Source organism: Canis aureus, chromosome 7 (genome assembly GCF_053574225.1).
Source record: "Canis aureus isolate CA01 chromosome 7, VMU_Caureus_v.1.0, whole genome shotgun sequence".
NCBI lineage: Eukaryota > Metazoa > Chordata > Mammalia > Carnivora > Canidae > Canis > Canis aureus.
Window position 1 is genome coordinate 47,882,724 of NC_135617.1, and position 17,062 is coordinate 47,899,785.

At 35.7% G+C, this 17,062-nt stretch overlaps 1 protein-coding gene across 2 annotated transcripts in view; it reads right to left on the reverse strand.

The window, feature by feature from the left end:
- Positions 1-17,062, reverse strand: part of PRIM2 (DNA primase subunit 2) — a 311,113-nt gene that overhangs the window by 131,218 nt on the left and 162,833 nt on the right. For both annotated transcript variants that reach the window (XM_077903522.1, XM_077903523.1), the window contains exon 8: positions 593-660. In XM_077903522.1, the coding sequence (XP_077759648.1) occupies positions 593-660 (68 nt within the window). The remainder of the gene's footprint in view (positions 1-592; positions 661-17,062) is intronic.

Consider the following 17,062-nt stretch of genomic DNA (forward strand, 5'->3'; position numbering starts at 1 on the left):
AGATGCTAATAAAAGTCTTACAATGTCTGTTCTAAAATGAAAAAACCGGTAATTTTTATAAAAGTGTAATTTCAAGGTTTTAAAACAGCAAGCAGAGAAGGAAGAAATACTACTTCTGAGTGGTAATGATGGGGTTTTCTTTTCCTTTTCCTGTACTTTCAAAAAAAATTTTTAAATAATGAGAATATATTATTTTTTTTTTATTTAGAAAAGGAATTCCATATATTTCATCTATTCCCAATAACATGTGGGGGGGTCCCAAAGGTATGTTTTAGCTTATGCTTAAAGAAACAGCTCATTCCTTTGAGATCTTCCTGTAGTTAGTCACTTTGGTTCGTTTTCATGTAAACTTGACAACTAGTTCTACACACTGTCGTTGAATTAAAAAGCCTCCAACACTACCCTAAAGTCAAGAGTAGCAAGTGTATTTATTATATTAAGAATTTCAATTTACATCACAGAATTAGAGAATTAAAGCAAGGAAAAACTGTTAAGTTTTTAGTAACTGAAGGGGTTTTTATCACCTAATACTTTATCCACTTTAATGCACTTAACAATTATAAGCATTAACAAGAGTGTGCTCTCATATTACCTGAGGTGGTTAAGTAGAGGCTGAAGTCTCTCATCAGACTGCACAGCAGGCAAGGACCTGGCTGTTAACTAAAAGCAGAGAATAGGGTTAGTAAAAACAGCAAAGACCAAATACGGAGTATATCTGAACACTAAATGTAAAATGGGGACAGTGGAGCTGAAAGAGAGGAAGTACTTAAAACATAAGTACTTTTCTTTTTTAAATTAAAGAATTGTATGGTAAGTGGACACATTATATGAGTAAAGCTAACTATATGGCCCTAAGTTTTACAGGGTATGCCATGAGTTCAGAAGTAAAGAAAAGGGAGTTAAAGAATTAAGTTAAAGAATTAAGTGGAAAATACCCTGAGAATATCTTCTCATGAGTTCATGAGAAAACTTTTGGTCATAAAAATATTATCTTTGTAAATAAAAATGGAAAAACTTCTAAGTTTATAGCAACCAACCTTGTAGCACTGAATCCTGGGATGATGAAGAAATTGGGGAGAGAGAGACTTTCATTTATAGCTAAGCCACTGTGAAATTGGTTACATGCAGAACTGGTTACACACCACACACACACACACACACACACACACACACACTACCATGCATTCTTTCATTTTGACAACCACATTACTATAAGAAACAAAACAAAAACAAAAATATCTTTTAAACATACAAAAGTAACTCGAAGTATTTAATATTAGTATATAACCCCAAACTGATCTAGAAAAGAGTAGATTCAAAGCCTTATTCTTAAATACTGTATACCTCAGGTTGACAGTGTATGATGAAAATGTTAGTCTTCACTATATTTTATTGCAATAATATTAATTATATCTCTATGTAGCTCTTACTTTTCTTCTCTGTACTTACATAAAGCCTTCTTATGCTGTAACAATTTAACCTCCCCAAATTAAAAACATTCATCTAAAGCAATCAGATACCTTAAAGTAACTTTAATAAAACACCAAAACAAAAATAAAAGATTTCTTCTGAATTCAATTATGTCAAAATAGTTATTGAAATCTATCCATAACTTATTTGACAATTCGCAAAAGAGAACCTTCCTTAAGGCAAACAACAAATTGAAAGATATTCTTTGGTTTTATATAAGGTATCCTTTCTAATTATTTCATACATTAATTAAAATGTTCTGAAAACAAAGACATTTAATTCATAACACCTAATTTTCAGTACTATTCAGGTAAAATAAAACAATCACCTTTAAAGCGTCTTATACTATATTTGTAGAAAAAATGTTGACCAAAATGCCATATATGAAATCATTTTATTTTATTTTTTAAAATATTTTATTTATTCATGAGAGACATGGAGAGAGAGGCAGAGACATAGGCAGAGGGAGAAACTGGCTCCATGCAGAGAGCCTGAGATGGGACTTGATCCCAGGACTCCAGGATCATGCCCTGGGCCGAAGGCAGGCACCAAACCACTGAGACACCCCGGTGTCCCTATATGAAATCATTTTATTTTTTTAAGATTTTATTTATTTACTCATGAGAGACAGAGAGAGAGAGAGGCAGAGACACAGGCAGAGGGAGAAGCAGGCTCCCTGCAAGGAGCCGGACGTGGGACTCGATCCCCGATCCCGGAATCATGCCCCAGGCCAAAGGCAGATGCTCAACCGCCGAGCCACCCAGGCATTCCTAAGAAATCATTTTAATTTAACTGTATCTAATTAATAATAATGGAGAGAGATTCCCACTTTGGGGCAACAGTTAACACAAGTCAACAGTTATCAACTAATTTAAAATAAAGCAGACAATTAGTCTGCTGCAATTTTAGCACAGCCAAAGGATTCTCAGTATCTCTAAGAAATGTTCAATCTAGTATTCCATGTCATATAAAATGTTTTCAAGGTTTTATAAACAAAACACTTTAATATTTTAATGCACCCTGTATCTGCTAATGTCAAATTCCTTAACAAAATGTCATTTAAGAGATTTCATGGCTCAGAACCAAAGTTATGGTCTAAAAAGAAAATTTATCTAGATATTTCAAAAGTCAATTTTCTGAAAACAGATGGAGTGACAGACTGTGCTTTTTCAGTTACTTCTGTCAATCTATTTGGCACGCTTTCTAATCAAACTGTCTTTTCTAAATGAAAGCAAACAAAAACACCTCAGTAATAGCAATGTATTTCTAAATGTCTGTTCATTCCATATAGAAAATATTTCTCAACTCAATTCTATCTTTCTTTCAAAGATTTATTTATTTGAGAAAGAGAGAGAGAGAACGGGGAAAGGAGGCAGAGGGAGAAGGAGAAGCAGGCTCTCTGCTGAGCACAGCACCCAACGCCCGGCTCCATCTTACAACCCTGAGGTCATGACCTGGCTGAAACCAAGAGTGGGCACTTAACTGACTGAACCACCCAAGCACCCCAAGTCCATTCTACCTTAATCTTAGCCTTCATTTCCTTTTTCTTAACTATTAATACATCTCCACTCAATGTTGTTTCTGCCTACACTCTGGCCTCTTCCCTCATTTATTCTCCATACCAAAGCCAGAGTAAAATTTTCAAAATGAAAGTTAACCATTCCTCTAATTAAAATCATTTAATAATTCCCTTAGGCTTTCAGGCTGAAGTTATTACACCTGTTCTTTCATTAGACATTCTCCTAAAATCTCCCTTTGAGTCACATTGCTGAAACACTGAGCATAGGATGAGTAGCACTGACTACAGGCACACTTCGAAGATACTGCAGGTTCAATTCCAGACTACCATATTAAAGCAAATATTGTTTAAAAAAAAAAAAAAAAAAAGGAAGAAGAAGAAGAAAAAAAAAAAGCAAGTCAAATGCATTTTTTGGTTTCCCAGTGCACATAAAAGTTATGTTTTCACTGTACTGTAGCCTATTAAGTATGTAATGGCATTATGTCTAAAAAAATGTAAATACTTAATTTAAAAACACTTCACTGGTAAAAAATACTAACCATTCTCTGAACTTTCAGCAAGTCATTATCTTTTTGGTAGAGGGTCCTGCCTCAATGTCAATGGCGGCTGCCTGACCCAGAGTGGTGTTAGGTGGCTATGGAAATTTTTAAAAATAAAACAAAAGGAAATTTGCCAAATTGATCAATTCTTCCTTTCAGGAATGATTTCTCTGTAACATGTGATGCTGTTTGATACAATTATACCCACAGAAGTAGAAGTTCTTTCAAAATTGGAGTCAATCCTCTCAAACCCTGCTGCTCCTTCCTCAACTAAGTTTATGTCATGTTCTAAATCCTTTGCTGTCATTTCAACAAAATTCCCACCATCTTTACCAGAAGTATATTCCATCTCAAGAAACTGCTATGTACATCCCCAGAAGAAGTAACTCCTCATTTGTTCAAGTTTTATCATGAGCTTGCACCAAATCAGGCACATCTTGGGCTCCCCTTCTAAGTCTAGTTCTCTTGCTGTTTCCACCCTGTCTGCACGGACTTCCTCCTCTAAGTCTTGAACTCTGTTAAGTTCTCCAGGTGGGCTAGAATCAGCCTCTCCCAAATGCCTAGTAATGTTGATATTTTGACCTCTTCCCATGAATTTCAAATGTTCTTAATGGCATCTAGAATGGTGAAATCCTATCCAGAAGGTTTTCAATTTACTTTCCCAGATCCATCAGAGGAATCACTATGCATGGCAGCTACAACCTTACAAAAAGTTATTTCTTAATTAAGACTTTGAAAGTTTGAAGTTACTCCTTGATCCATGGATTGCAGAATAGATAATGTATTAGTAGGCATGAAAACATCAATCTTGTTGTATATCTCCATCAGAGTCCTTTAGTGAGAGGGAATGTTGTCAAGGAGCAGCAGTATTTTGAAAGGAATTTTTTTTTTTTTTTTCTGAGCAGGCAGTCTCAATAGTGGGTTTAAAATATTCAGTAAACTATGATGTATACACATGTGCTATCAATCAGGCCTTGTAGTTCCATTTATAGAGCATATGGAGAATAGATGTAGCATAATTCTGAAGGGCCCAGGATTTTTCAAAATGATGAAGAACGTTGGCTTCAACTTACAGCCACCAGCTGCACTGGCCCCTAACAAAAGAGTCAGCCTGTCCTTGGAAGCTTTGAAACCTGGCACTGACTTTTCTTCTTTAGGTATGTAAGTCCTAGATGCAATCTTTTTCCAATATAAGGCTGTTTTTATCTACATTGGAAATCTGTTATTCAGTATAGCCACTTTCATGAATTCTTTTAGCTAGAACTTCTGGATAACTTGTTGCAACTTCTACATTAGCATCTGCTGCTTCACATTGTACTTTTGTTACAGAGGCAGCATCTTAAACCTCATGAACTAACTTCTGCTAGCTTCAAACTTTTCTTCTGCAGCTTCCTCACCTCTCTCAGCCTTCATAGAATTGAAGAGAGAGCTTTGCCCTGGATTAGCTTTGGCTTAAGGGAATGTTATGGTTGATTTGATCTTCTATCCAGATCATGAAAACTTTCCCCATACAGCATTAAGGCTTTCTTATCATTCATTCATGTGTTCACTGGAGTAGCACTTTTAATTTCCTTCAAGAACTTTTCCTTTGCATTCATTCACAACCTGACTGGTACAAGAGGCCTAGCTTTAGGCCCATCTCAGTTTTAAATATGCCCTCCTCACAAAGCCTCATCATTTCTTTAAAGTGAGAGACAAATGAGTCTTCCTTTCATCAGAACACTTAGAGACCATTGGAGAATTATTAATTGGTCTAATTTCAATACTGTTGTGTCTCAGGGGGTAGGGAGGCCCAAGGGGAGACATGGGGGAATGGCTGGTTGGTGAGAAGCAGTCAGAACACAGAAAACATTTATTAATTAAGTTTGCTGTCTTCTATGGGCACAGTAATAGTAACATCAAATATCTCTGATTACAGATCACCATAACAAATATAATAGCGAAAATGTTTGAAATATTATGAAAATTACCAAAGGTGACAGAGACACAAAGTGAGCTAATGTTACTGGAAAAAATGGAACCAATAGACTGGCTCCACACAGGGTTCCTACAAACCTTCAATTTGTAAAAAACAAAAGCACAGTATCTGCAAAGCACAAATAAAACAAGATATGCCTGTATCCAGCTTCTGCCAACACCACAAAACACAATGGAAGCATGTCAAGTAAAATTTACCATACCTCCAGTTTCTGGAACATATATACTCGATGATCTGATTCCTGCCTCATCCCTTCCCATTAAATGCAACTTATTTTCAAGTCTTAATCACTGACAAGTCCTCAATCAATGGACAATGTCCTGAGTAAAATTATTTTGAGGCAGATTCTGAATTTTCCAAAGGTTTTGCTTTCAACTTTTAAAACAATTAGCATTTTCAAAAGGAGCATGTATCTCTTCACGGTAAGCAGAGGTTATAAAGCTATTCCAAAGCTCTTTAAAGCTATCTGCTAACCTTTTGCTAACAGAACATTAACCTCACTTTAGGGACTGCTGGCTCCATCATTTCTCCTGAAATTTTTCTTTGAGCCCAAGCAGCTACCACTACATTCACGGCACCTTGAGGGGCACTGCACCCCTACCATTGGCATAACAGATATTTAATTAAGTATTAATGTGTGACAAATCTAAAAACTTGCAAGTGTATAATTCCATTAGTTGATGAAAATAAAAGTAAATCTATCTATCTATCTATCTATCTATCTATCTATCTATCTATATATTTCATGGTTAAAGCTTTTCAAATTCATGCTTTGAGCAAAACCAAATCAAAACTAAATCACAACTGTCAGCCTTACAAAAAAGTAATACACTATCATAACAAGATTTTCAGCATTAAAAACTTTCCTCTATAACATGAAATGAATAATTGTCTAGTTTAAACAGACTCTGGTTTGCACATTTTTGTTTGTTCTTTTTAATAAAAAATACAGCAATGTCCTTGATACGTAAGAATGAAAGAGAAAGAAGATCTATCACAGTTTACATCGTGAAAACTAAGTGGGTTGTTTGAGTTAGGGCTGTTTCATGGGAACCATAATAAAAGTTGGCATAACATATAGTTTATTTCTTATTACTGCTGAGAGGCTGGGGGTGAGCTGTTAGGATGTCCTTTCACTATTAAGAATATATCTAGCAAAATGAATTAACTAATGCAAGGCTTCTGTGGCTTTTAGACAAGTATAACCAATAACGGATTCTTAAGTAAATCTCATTTTAATGATCAATATCATTGAATATATCTTGGATTTTGTCTTATTTTTAACTACAAAAAAAATGATAAGGCATTCTGCCATCTAATAATTCTTTTAATGCCAACAAACATCATGTAGATTCAAAGGTACAAAAGACAAGAGAAAGTCTGGAGGTATGTGGTCCAACTTTATCACTCTCCTCTTGAGGAAGCCGGGTTCTTCGGACCAAGAGCAGCTAGCTATTGCATACACATGGAGCCTGTGCTAGCACCTGAGATGAGGACCCACACAATATATTGCCATAGTACAATTCCAAGCAAACCATACTTTGTGTGTAAACCAGTGAGAGGCCTTTGCCCAATCCCAGAGTGATTCTGTCTCCACTTATCTCCTTCACTTCTCAAAACAGGACGGTGCTCTTCAAGATGCACAAACCCACTGATTTTCAGTCTGGCAGATACCTGAATTTTGCACTGATGTTCCTTCACATCCTCTGCAATTTGACTCATGTGTAATGTCCTCCCAGAGGCCTTTCCTAGTCACCCTTGGTAAAGCAATACCTTCTCTGCCAGTATTCTGTTACTCAAGCAACTCACAATATCCATCACTACCTGAAATGACCTTATTACTTTGCTTACTTGTGTATGTCTTCCTTTCCTTAAAGAATATAAATTCTGTCAGGGCAGAAACCCTTTCCCCCCACTACTTAAAACAGCATATCATGTGGCATACCATGGGCACTCAGTACCGTAGAGTAAATGTAAGGTTCACTTCGTTCAAACATTTTCAATGGAAGCATGGGTTTAGAAAAGTCTGCCCTAGACACTGATCTTTTATCTCTAAAATTTTCATAAGTAAATATGATCTATCAACTAGAGAGGCCACCCACATTTCTCTTTTCATTTCTAGCTGACTAGAGTATCTTGTCTTCCCTTGACAAAGAGGAACAGTGTTTTACCACTCAATGCAGTTGAAACTACAGCTCCTGGTTCAAAGGAAACATCGACCCAAAAACACCAGTCCAAAACTCAAATTATGGATATATGGATATATGATGCCTATAACAGGCATCACCAAGAGTATAGTCACCACATAGTTCCTTCCTTCTAATCTATTTTTTTTTTTTTTTGCATGGGTTCTTTTGTTGTTTTGGTCATTAAATAATATCTACAAATAAAGCAAAATGTCAACTAAAATTTATTTTTCTAACATTAGTGAAAGTTTAAAACATACATCAAAGTTCAAAGTTTTCTACTTTGAAAACTTTCTTTTGTGTATGCCCATAAAAAAAAAATTGGCAAGACTGCAACTACTTCAAATATGTACAGAAAACAAGCAAGGAATAGTATATATATGATTCTATTCAAATAAGGCTCACTTAGACATAAAAAATATCCTTTGGCATTTATGTAATACTACTAAAATCAAAGTGCTGTTACACAATTTTCATGATACTATTAACTGTAGATAAGTTATTTTGAAAGGTAGTCTCAAAACACTCCCAGCTCAAAAGCACATGAAGTTACAAGAAAATTTAAATTCAAATTACAATTAGAAGATTATCTACTCAAAGAGGTTCTCATATCTTTTCAAGAGTAAGGCAAACACAGAAAATACTTTCTTCTTAAACTTTCCACTCAAATTAGATCAGCCTGGAAAGAGTAATTTTCAGAATTACGATTCTGGAGTGAGTATATGGGTATTTGTTTTATTCTGCATACATTTGTGTTTGAAATAGTTCAAGAGAGGAAAGGAAGGAAGGCGGACTGATTTTTCTAGCAGTGTGAGGAATGGCTCAGAGGTGGGTGATCCAGGGATCTAAGATGAAGAATCAAATTATGGTAGAAACAGTAGCAATAGAAAGGGAGACATGAATTTGAGAAACATGAAGGAAGTGTGTATTCTATATAATTTTATGCCTAAAATAGAAGAGAAGTTATAGGAAACATCCAGGTGGGTAGATTGTTCTATTCATTCCAACAACAGTGGCCATAGGAAGAGACTGGAGAGAAGAAAGGAAATTATGTGTCTTGGCATGTTGAATTTGAGGTGCTTCTGAATATCCAAGAGGCAAATGAATATGTGGATCTAGAGCCCTAGAAAGGATATGGTGCTAAAGATATAAATTTAGGTGTTATCAGCAAATAAGTCACAGGTAAAGCCACAGACTGGCAAAAAAGGCCAGAGATTATGCATAAATGTAGGTTATTAGAGCACAGTGTTGAGGGTTCCTTCTGAGTTACATCCAGGAAAGAGACCAGGACTGATTGCCAGCATCTACTCTGGATATGGAATGGGAGCTTAGAGGTATCTGCCTGGTATGTGCTATCCCTAGTGGTAGTAATAAGAAAAATAAAAAATTTTGCCAATAAGACTTAAAAGTTTGTAACACTGATTCTAAGCAATTACAGATTTATTGGGGCAGGGGATCCAATACAACCAACAGCCCTTTCAACTCTTTTGCTAAACACCTATAATAAATGAATCACATTTTGTAAAAGAAAATGTTTCCTCAGGAAAGCACTCTGTCTCTAGTCATGAAGCTGACTGTTGCTCTTAACATCCAAAAGGAGACTGCTGTCAGCCAGTTGTTATTTTGAAGCAGAATTTTTAAAGGAGCCCCTAGAAAGGGGGGAAAAATCATGATTTTCTTTTCCAAATGACAAGGAAGAACAAGAACACACAAGGAAGTAAAGTACATAAGTAAATATGGTAAATGGTTCTTAAAGAGTCAACAGACATTTTGAAAACAAAGGTGACTCAATCAGTTGAAAATGAAGAACAAGAAGGTGGCTTCATTTTAAAATAATAAATCCCTTCTTTCTGAACTACTCACCCAACACTGGCTAAATTAAAACACATAAAAATGACAAGAAAACAATGCTCACTTGGAAAATATTGCTCAATTTTGTTCTCTGGCATTTTTACCCTCTACCACTCATTCCAGCTTCCTTACAAAACTCAAGAGGAATGACAATATGCACTAATATCAAAGCTGTACTTTAAAAGAATTCCAAGATGAGTAATCAGCACAAGTTAGACCCTTCCTTTAATATAATCTTATTCTACTCAAAGAGGCAGAATAGTACTTTCTTCCAGTGATATTAGGGTAGTGACATTTACGTACAGGTACAAATGGCAAAGAGACCAAATTTAGGTGTCCCTTGTTCTGGTTTGGTTTTTTAGTTTTTATTTTTTAAATAGACTTTATTTTTTAGAGCAGTCTTAGGTTCATAGAGAAACTGAGAGGAAGGTACAGATTTCCCATATACTCACACATATAGCTTTCCCCATTAGCAACATACCCCATGAAAGCAGTACAGTTACTAATCCGATGAATCTACACTGACATGTCATTATCACTCAATGTCCATAGTTTACATTACTGTTCACTCTTGGTGTTGCACATTCTGTGGGTTTGGACAAATTGTTTAATACATGTCTCTACCATTGTAGTATCATATGGAACAGTTTTACTGCCCCCCAAAATCCTCCATGCTCCACCCTTTCATCCCTTCTTTCCCCCTTCCCCAATTCCTGACAACCACTGATCTTTCTCCAGTTTTGCCTTTGCCAGGACATTTTAGGGGCCAAAGGCAGGCCTCTCAAAGATATGCCACTTGGACATGAACATTATTTTGAGTTAAAACCAATCAAAACCCAACAAATTCAGGAAAAGCATTTTACTTCCACTGCAAACAGCTGCTTGTATTAGAAAGAAAGCTATTAACAGTGATGCCTCTTTTACCCAAGAAACTAACAAGGCAACCTTTGTTTTCCAAATATCTCCTCACCTTCCTGCTAATGGCTTTCTCCCCTTTGTATCCTCAGGCCAGAACCATCTCCTTAGCTCCTAAAAGCAGTATGTTGTCACACAGTCTTTGGAATTTCCATGTCTGTGTGGATTTCCCATACATCTGCTATTAACTCTCCCATTAATCTGTCTCATGTCAGAAGCACCCAAAGGGAAAGGAAATTCTTCAACAATATAACAGAGTTGAATTATATAGTATGTTACCTTTTCAGATTGACTTCTTTCACTCAGCAATAAACATTTAAGGTTTCTCCATGTATCTTCGGGGTTTGATAATCCTTTCTTTTTAGCATTCCGTCATCTGGATGTACCACAGTTTACTTATCCATTCCCCACCAGAAGGACACCTGGGTTGCTTCCAAGTTTTGGCAATTAAGAATAAATCTGTTATAAACATCCACGTACAGGTTTTTGTGTTCTTCTTTATTCTTAAATAAAGAATTAAGTGGGAATGCTTTCCAAAATGTCTTTACTATCTCCTCATTTCATAAAAGATTTGAGATGACTCCTCCTGCATCTCATTTCACATTAGAATACCAACTCAAACTCCAGAATACTAACACTTTTCTACTAAATCGAAGATGCATATATTGTGCTTATGCGTTGAGAAAATTTTTGAAATCAAAAGGCAACAATTTCCTTAAAGACAGACCTCATAGAAACTAGAGCTAAAAGATACAGCTCTAGAGAGAACAGGCTGTTCACCAGAACTATCACTTTTATTGCTGGGACCAAGGCAGATGTCAAGTAAAATTAACTTTTACAAGCAGCTGCTCCTTTAACAATGCAAAATCCTGCGTCTTTTTGAACTTCAGTTTCTTATAACAGCAATGGATCCCAATCACAAATACCAAACTGTGAGAATCCACATCATACTCCCCCTTGTTCCTACAACCAAATTTGCTCCCCAGTTTCACGTCCCCTCTTGGCTGCCTGAGATGCTGTTCGTCCAGTGCTTACATGGCCAGAGCACTTTCTGGTTTTCACTGGGCTTGTACACATATTATCTCACTCGATCTTCACAATAGTTGGTTTCATCAGTACAATGCTTTGGTACATGAAAATCTCTCTATCAGCTAGCCTCAAACATGATGTTCAATATGTAGGCTCTAAAAACCAACCAACAATCTTGTCAAGCAAAACGCATAGATTTCATTTGGGCTCTAAACATGCCCAAGTAGTTTAATTTCCAAAGAATATTAAACAGTGCAGAGTTAACAAGATATTTCCAGTTCAGGGGTCTGGATGATATGAAGAACTGAGAGAGTAAACCTGGGAATAGCGCAAGCAGACATCTCAGTGCTGATTTTTGATCATGAAACCTATGATGTGAAAAGAAGCTTGTTATTCAGAGGCTAACCTAAGCACTTTACTGATGCTCTACATCATTTAGAAATGTAAAACAATTGCTTGAGCAAGGGGAAAAAAAAAGGTATTAAGAGATATACAGTGATAAATGTACATGGATCACTGGATTTTCTTCCATAAAGTAAAACACCCATAAAATCATTTTACTTCTAGAATACTCCAATAATTTTGGTTCAAAATTCTTAAGTTACTATACAGCAAGCAGTTTCACAATTAGACTTCTCATAAGCAGAACAAAGATCTGGCAAGTGGAATTCAATACATTTTGTTTTTTATGGTGGTACCCCAGAGATAATGAATTGTCAAACTTTTGTTTATTTTTTAAAAGACTGCTCTTGTGGAGTGGGAATGAGGGCAGCAGCAACAGAGCCAACATTCCTCCTGTTTTTACTACATATAGGGCATTTTACTGGCAGTTCTACATAGACTCTATTCCCCAACTATCCCTAAAAGTGCTATTATCCCCCAAGATCCCCCAGGGCTTCACAAAATTTTCAGTCCAAGATATCTGGAACATCCAAGCAGAGGAAAAAGGTAACCTTTACGCCCTCAAGCACCAACTTTTATCTTCCATAATTTGCATTTGATTCTAGAACCTGTCCTTGTTTTACTATAAAGATGTTTATTGGGATCCCTGGGTGGCGCAGCGGTTTGGCGCCTGCCTTTGGCCCAGGGCGCGATCCTGGAGATCCGGGATCGAATCCCACGTCAGGCTCCCGGTGCATGGAGCCTGCTTCTCCCTCTGCCTGTGTCTCTGCCTCTCTCTCTCTCACTGTGTGCATATCATGAATAAATAAAAATTTAAAAAAAAAAAAAGATGTTTATTTGAACATTGAGCAAAACAGTGCCATTGCTGCACTATACTTCATACATTGTATGAAGATGCATATATTGTGCTTATGCGTTGAGAAAATTTTGGTACTGATTACTTCATACATTGCCTAGTATATCTAGGCCTAAATATTCACTCATTCTAGAGCTTTAAAAAAAAAACTTGCTACCACATTTGTACTCCTTCTAGCCTCCCTAAAAGAAATCTCCAGTGCTACATTTGGGATTGGAGAGTTGGCTGAGATGATTCTGGACCTTCCTAGATTTCACTGGCCATCCATATCCTGTGTCATTTAGTATAACTACCATAATTACACAGAGACAGAACTGACATTTGTTCAACTATGAATCTTTATATGCAAAAAAATCTACAAATGATTTAAATTCCTAGACTTCTCATTTAATAAATTTGTGAGGCAATAACTGAAGTTCTAAAGTTCCTTATTATCATGTTTTCTTTTCATTCATCATTTTTGTCTCCCAAAACATCTATACCATATTTACTTAAATTTATATTTGTCAATTTCCTGTAAGTGTAAGAAATATACTTATCGGGGTCTTCCAGAACCAAACTGTTCCTTTTCTGTGTGTTATTTGTAACCATGGATCTTGGGCAAAATATTATGTGGAAGTTTTTCATAAAGCTTCCTAAATATGCACATAAATTCAACTATGTGCACTGAAATTGCCAAAGGTATCCAAAGGTTTCTAATAAATATTTAAAAGACTGCCCAGACAGAACAGTGGCTTGCACTGTGCATGTTATTTATCTTCTTTAAACAGTACATCCCATGATTCTTTAACTTGCTACTGAGTCCATTTCCTGGTATAAATGTGAGACATAAGCTACACATTACATTGGCAGTCTTATTCCATTCTAACTATTACTAAACAATGTAACCACTTCTAATGTTGGAAACTTTAAACATACTCTATTCTTTGCTACACTTAAGTGCTTAAATTTATAAAGTAAAATTAATGTCAAAGGATCCACAATTATATTTATTACCAAAGTAAAGAGACACACAAAAGATATGTATTGTAAGCTCATATTTTCACTTTTCTACAAGAACTCTTCTCCCTTGAAGTGGACTTTTATTAATACTTGGAAGTAGAGATAGAGCAATAGGGAGTGGAGTGAAGGCAGTGGACAGGATTTTTATTAAAGCATTACTAACAGTGATCTGCTGTGTGACAAAACACAGTCCTTGGGAATGCACTAAAGAACTGGAGGGCCTCAGGTTGTTAAAAACAACTGATCAACAAGGATACATAAGACCTCCATTTCCTTCCACAGCTGAACTTCAAACCACTGATCCAAATGTATAATTCAAGAGTGGTAGCCCCAGATGGCTAACAACATACCCCTAAATGTTTATTTTAACAGATGAACGTATTCATTTGCTTAGTACTTCAGCTACTTTTCCTATCCTCTATGACTTAATTTTCACTGGTTTCTTAGAGCACCTTGATTTCTTCCCTGATAGAGATTCTGCCTTTGTAGATACAGAAAATGTTTTTAGTTAGATGTAAAACAGCCTAGTGTGCTTTCACATTTCACTCATAGTTTATTTCTCTGACTTCAAATGAGATACTGCACTATTTTTGGATTCATTCAATTTTGTTGAAATTAAGGTACTTTCTATATTCATTAAGTAGTCTGCAGTTTTCCTTCAAAAATAAATTATATGATTTTGTTTAATAATTTTTATATTTAAGCACTTCTGAAAGGAGCTTCTTAAAAACTTGGCAGCTTTCAATTACACAAAATTAGAGTCTTGTAATTAACTATAGAACTTCCGATTATATTTAAAACAAATCAGAACAGCAAAAATAAATAATTTTCATTACTAGTAGCCATCTCTAATTATGAAATGGAAATAGAAAAGTTTAATGTCTTTACTGTGGTAAGGACATTTAAACAATGACAACTGGACTTTTAACTTCAGAATTCTATCAGATAAGATGCATTTTCAAGAGAGTTTTTTAATTCATCATTAATTTAGAGACAGAGCTCATTAATATGACTGAGGAAGTAACAAGGAATATGAAATAAATGTATTTTGAAACGTTTCAACAAACACAGCAGGATACCTCAAATCCTATTCTTTTATTTCTTCCTGTTATTTTTTTCAAAATTAGTAATCATCACAAGTAACAACCTGGTTGACTGATGTCTTCTCATTTCTCATTTCAAATAACATACAATCCCCTTAACACAGAACCATGGGCAGCCCAGGGGCTCAGCGGTTTAGCGCCACCTTCAGCCCAGGGTGTGATCCTGGAGACCCGGGAGTCCCAGGTCGGGCTCCCAGCATGGAGCCTGCTTCTTCTCCCTCTGCCTGTGTCTCTGCCTCCCTCTCTCTCTCTCTCTATGTCTCTCATGAATAAATAAATAAAATCTTAAAAAAAAAAAAAAAAGGAACACCGAACCAAGCCCCTGAATTTAAGTTATTAATATAAAATAAATCATTTCATTGTTAATTTAAATCATCTAGTAAATTTAAACTGCATGCAAAATTCCATTTTCCTAAGAAAAGCAGATATTTTTCTTATCCCTTATTTCCTTTCAGGTTATGACCTCTTCTATTATTTTTAAGGTTGCACATAATTACTAGATTCTATGGTAAAAAAAGAGATGCTGGTCTGAAAACTTGCTTGCTTAGAGACGGTGGTTGGTTAATAATAATAATAATGTGGCCATTAGAACAACTGCCTATTGTTCTGACTGCCCAAAATTATGAACTGCCATTTTAGTGACGGAATGGACCCTAGCTAATATTTTCCTGCAAGCTATCAAGGGTGTGGATTCTAGGTCACGATGACATACTACTAAGTGCACCTTCCAAACCTGACTCAAAGTATCAAGCTATGAAATCAAGAGAGGGAGGTAAAGATATTAGAGTAATCATTTTCTTATATATTTGTAAAACATCCTTTGATAAAAGTTGAGACTTTTAAAAGACCTTGACATACATTTGACTGATTGCTTTCCAATGACATTATTTCATACTTTCTGGCACAATTGGGCTGATAGTGTTTGATGGATAACCAGACAAGCAAAGGACAAGTCTGAGCAATAGCAATCTTTTATATATGACATCTTCATGTTTTATTACATATCTTAGGAAAAGAGAAAGTGAACAAAAACCCATAGGCAATGTTAGTTCTAAAAGATCTTACTAAATACAGAAAGGCCCAAATCAGTAGTATTCTGAAGCAGTCAATCTTGACATAAAAATGCATTTTGTTGCAACTAAAGAATCACTTACAGCTGTAAAACTGTAAGGGAGAGATCTGCATCTTACACTTCTTAAAGTTTACTTTCTCTAATAAAATGCTTTAAACAAATGGCCACAAGATCCTCTGGACAAAGCACAGTACACCAAATGCAAAGCTTGGTTTTTCCTGTTCTGCTATTTGTGCCTGACTTATACTGCCCCCTCAGCTTGTTCTTTTTAATAAAATGTAAATGAATACCACCATGAACTAAAATCAGATGTTACCAAGATGTTTCAACAGTGTTGGCATGTGAACTATCACACAACTGACAGAATTTTAAAGTCAACTACTGAAAAACATATATCCGTCCTAAATTTACACTGAGATTTTTTTTTAATAGGGACATTAACATTACCTAAAAGTTCTCAGCAGAGTTTTTTCTATTATAGACAAATCATAGTAAAAGTATGAAGAACTAAAAACTTCGGACAACTGGACATTCGCAACAGCACACTGTGACTTTTCACCATTGTTCTAGCTGGAAGTCAAAGAAAGAATTTTTGGCGCCTGTGCCAAGAAAGAACAGAAATACCATTCAGTAAAATGAGCAGGAGCAAATCTGGAAGGAAAGATGAGAGGCTCAGGTTTGTCCATGTTAAATTTGAACTGCCCATTAGACTACCAGATAGAACTATCTGGACTTAAGGAATAAAAGTGTAAAACCAGTCAGTCAGACTCAGATATTCTATAGATTTATGTGTTTTAACATAATTTCTACCTTGAAAACTACAGCAATCAAATAATGTCTTCCGGTCTGAATGTTCCTTTTTTATGATTAGCTACAATTAATGGATATAAATACCATTTGCTAAAAGAACATTCAGTTCTAAGATTCCTTACTACAACTGAAGTCTTACAAAAAGCTCTTAAGCCATCCAACAATTAAAACACTGAACCATCATTTGTTTTAGGGATGCACTGACAATATGGCAGCAATGAGCTACAAATGGTATTGAATTCTTAAAATATGGTTAAATTGAGACATACTCTAAAATACGCAGCAAATTTCAGAAGACCTAGAATGGAGAAGAGAGAATGTATAATATCT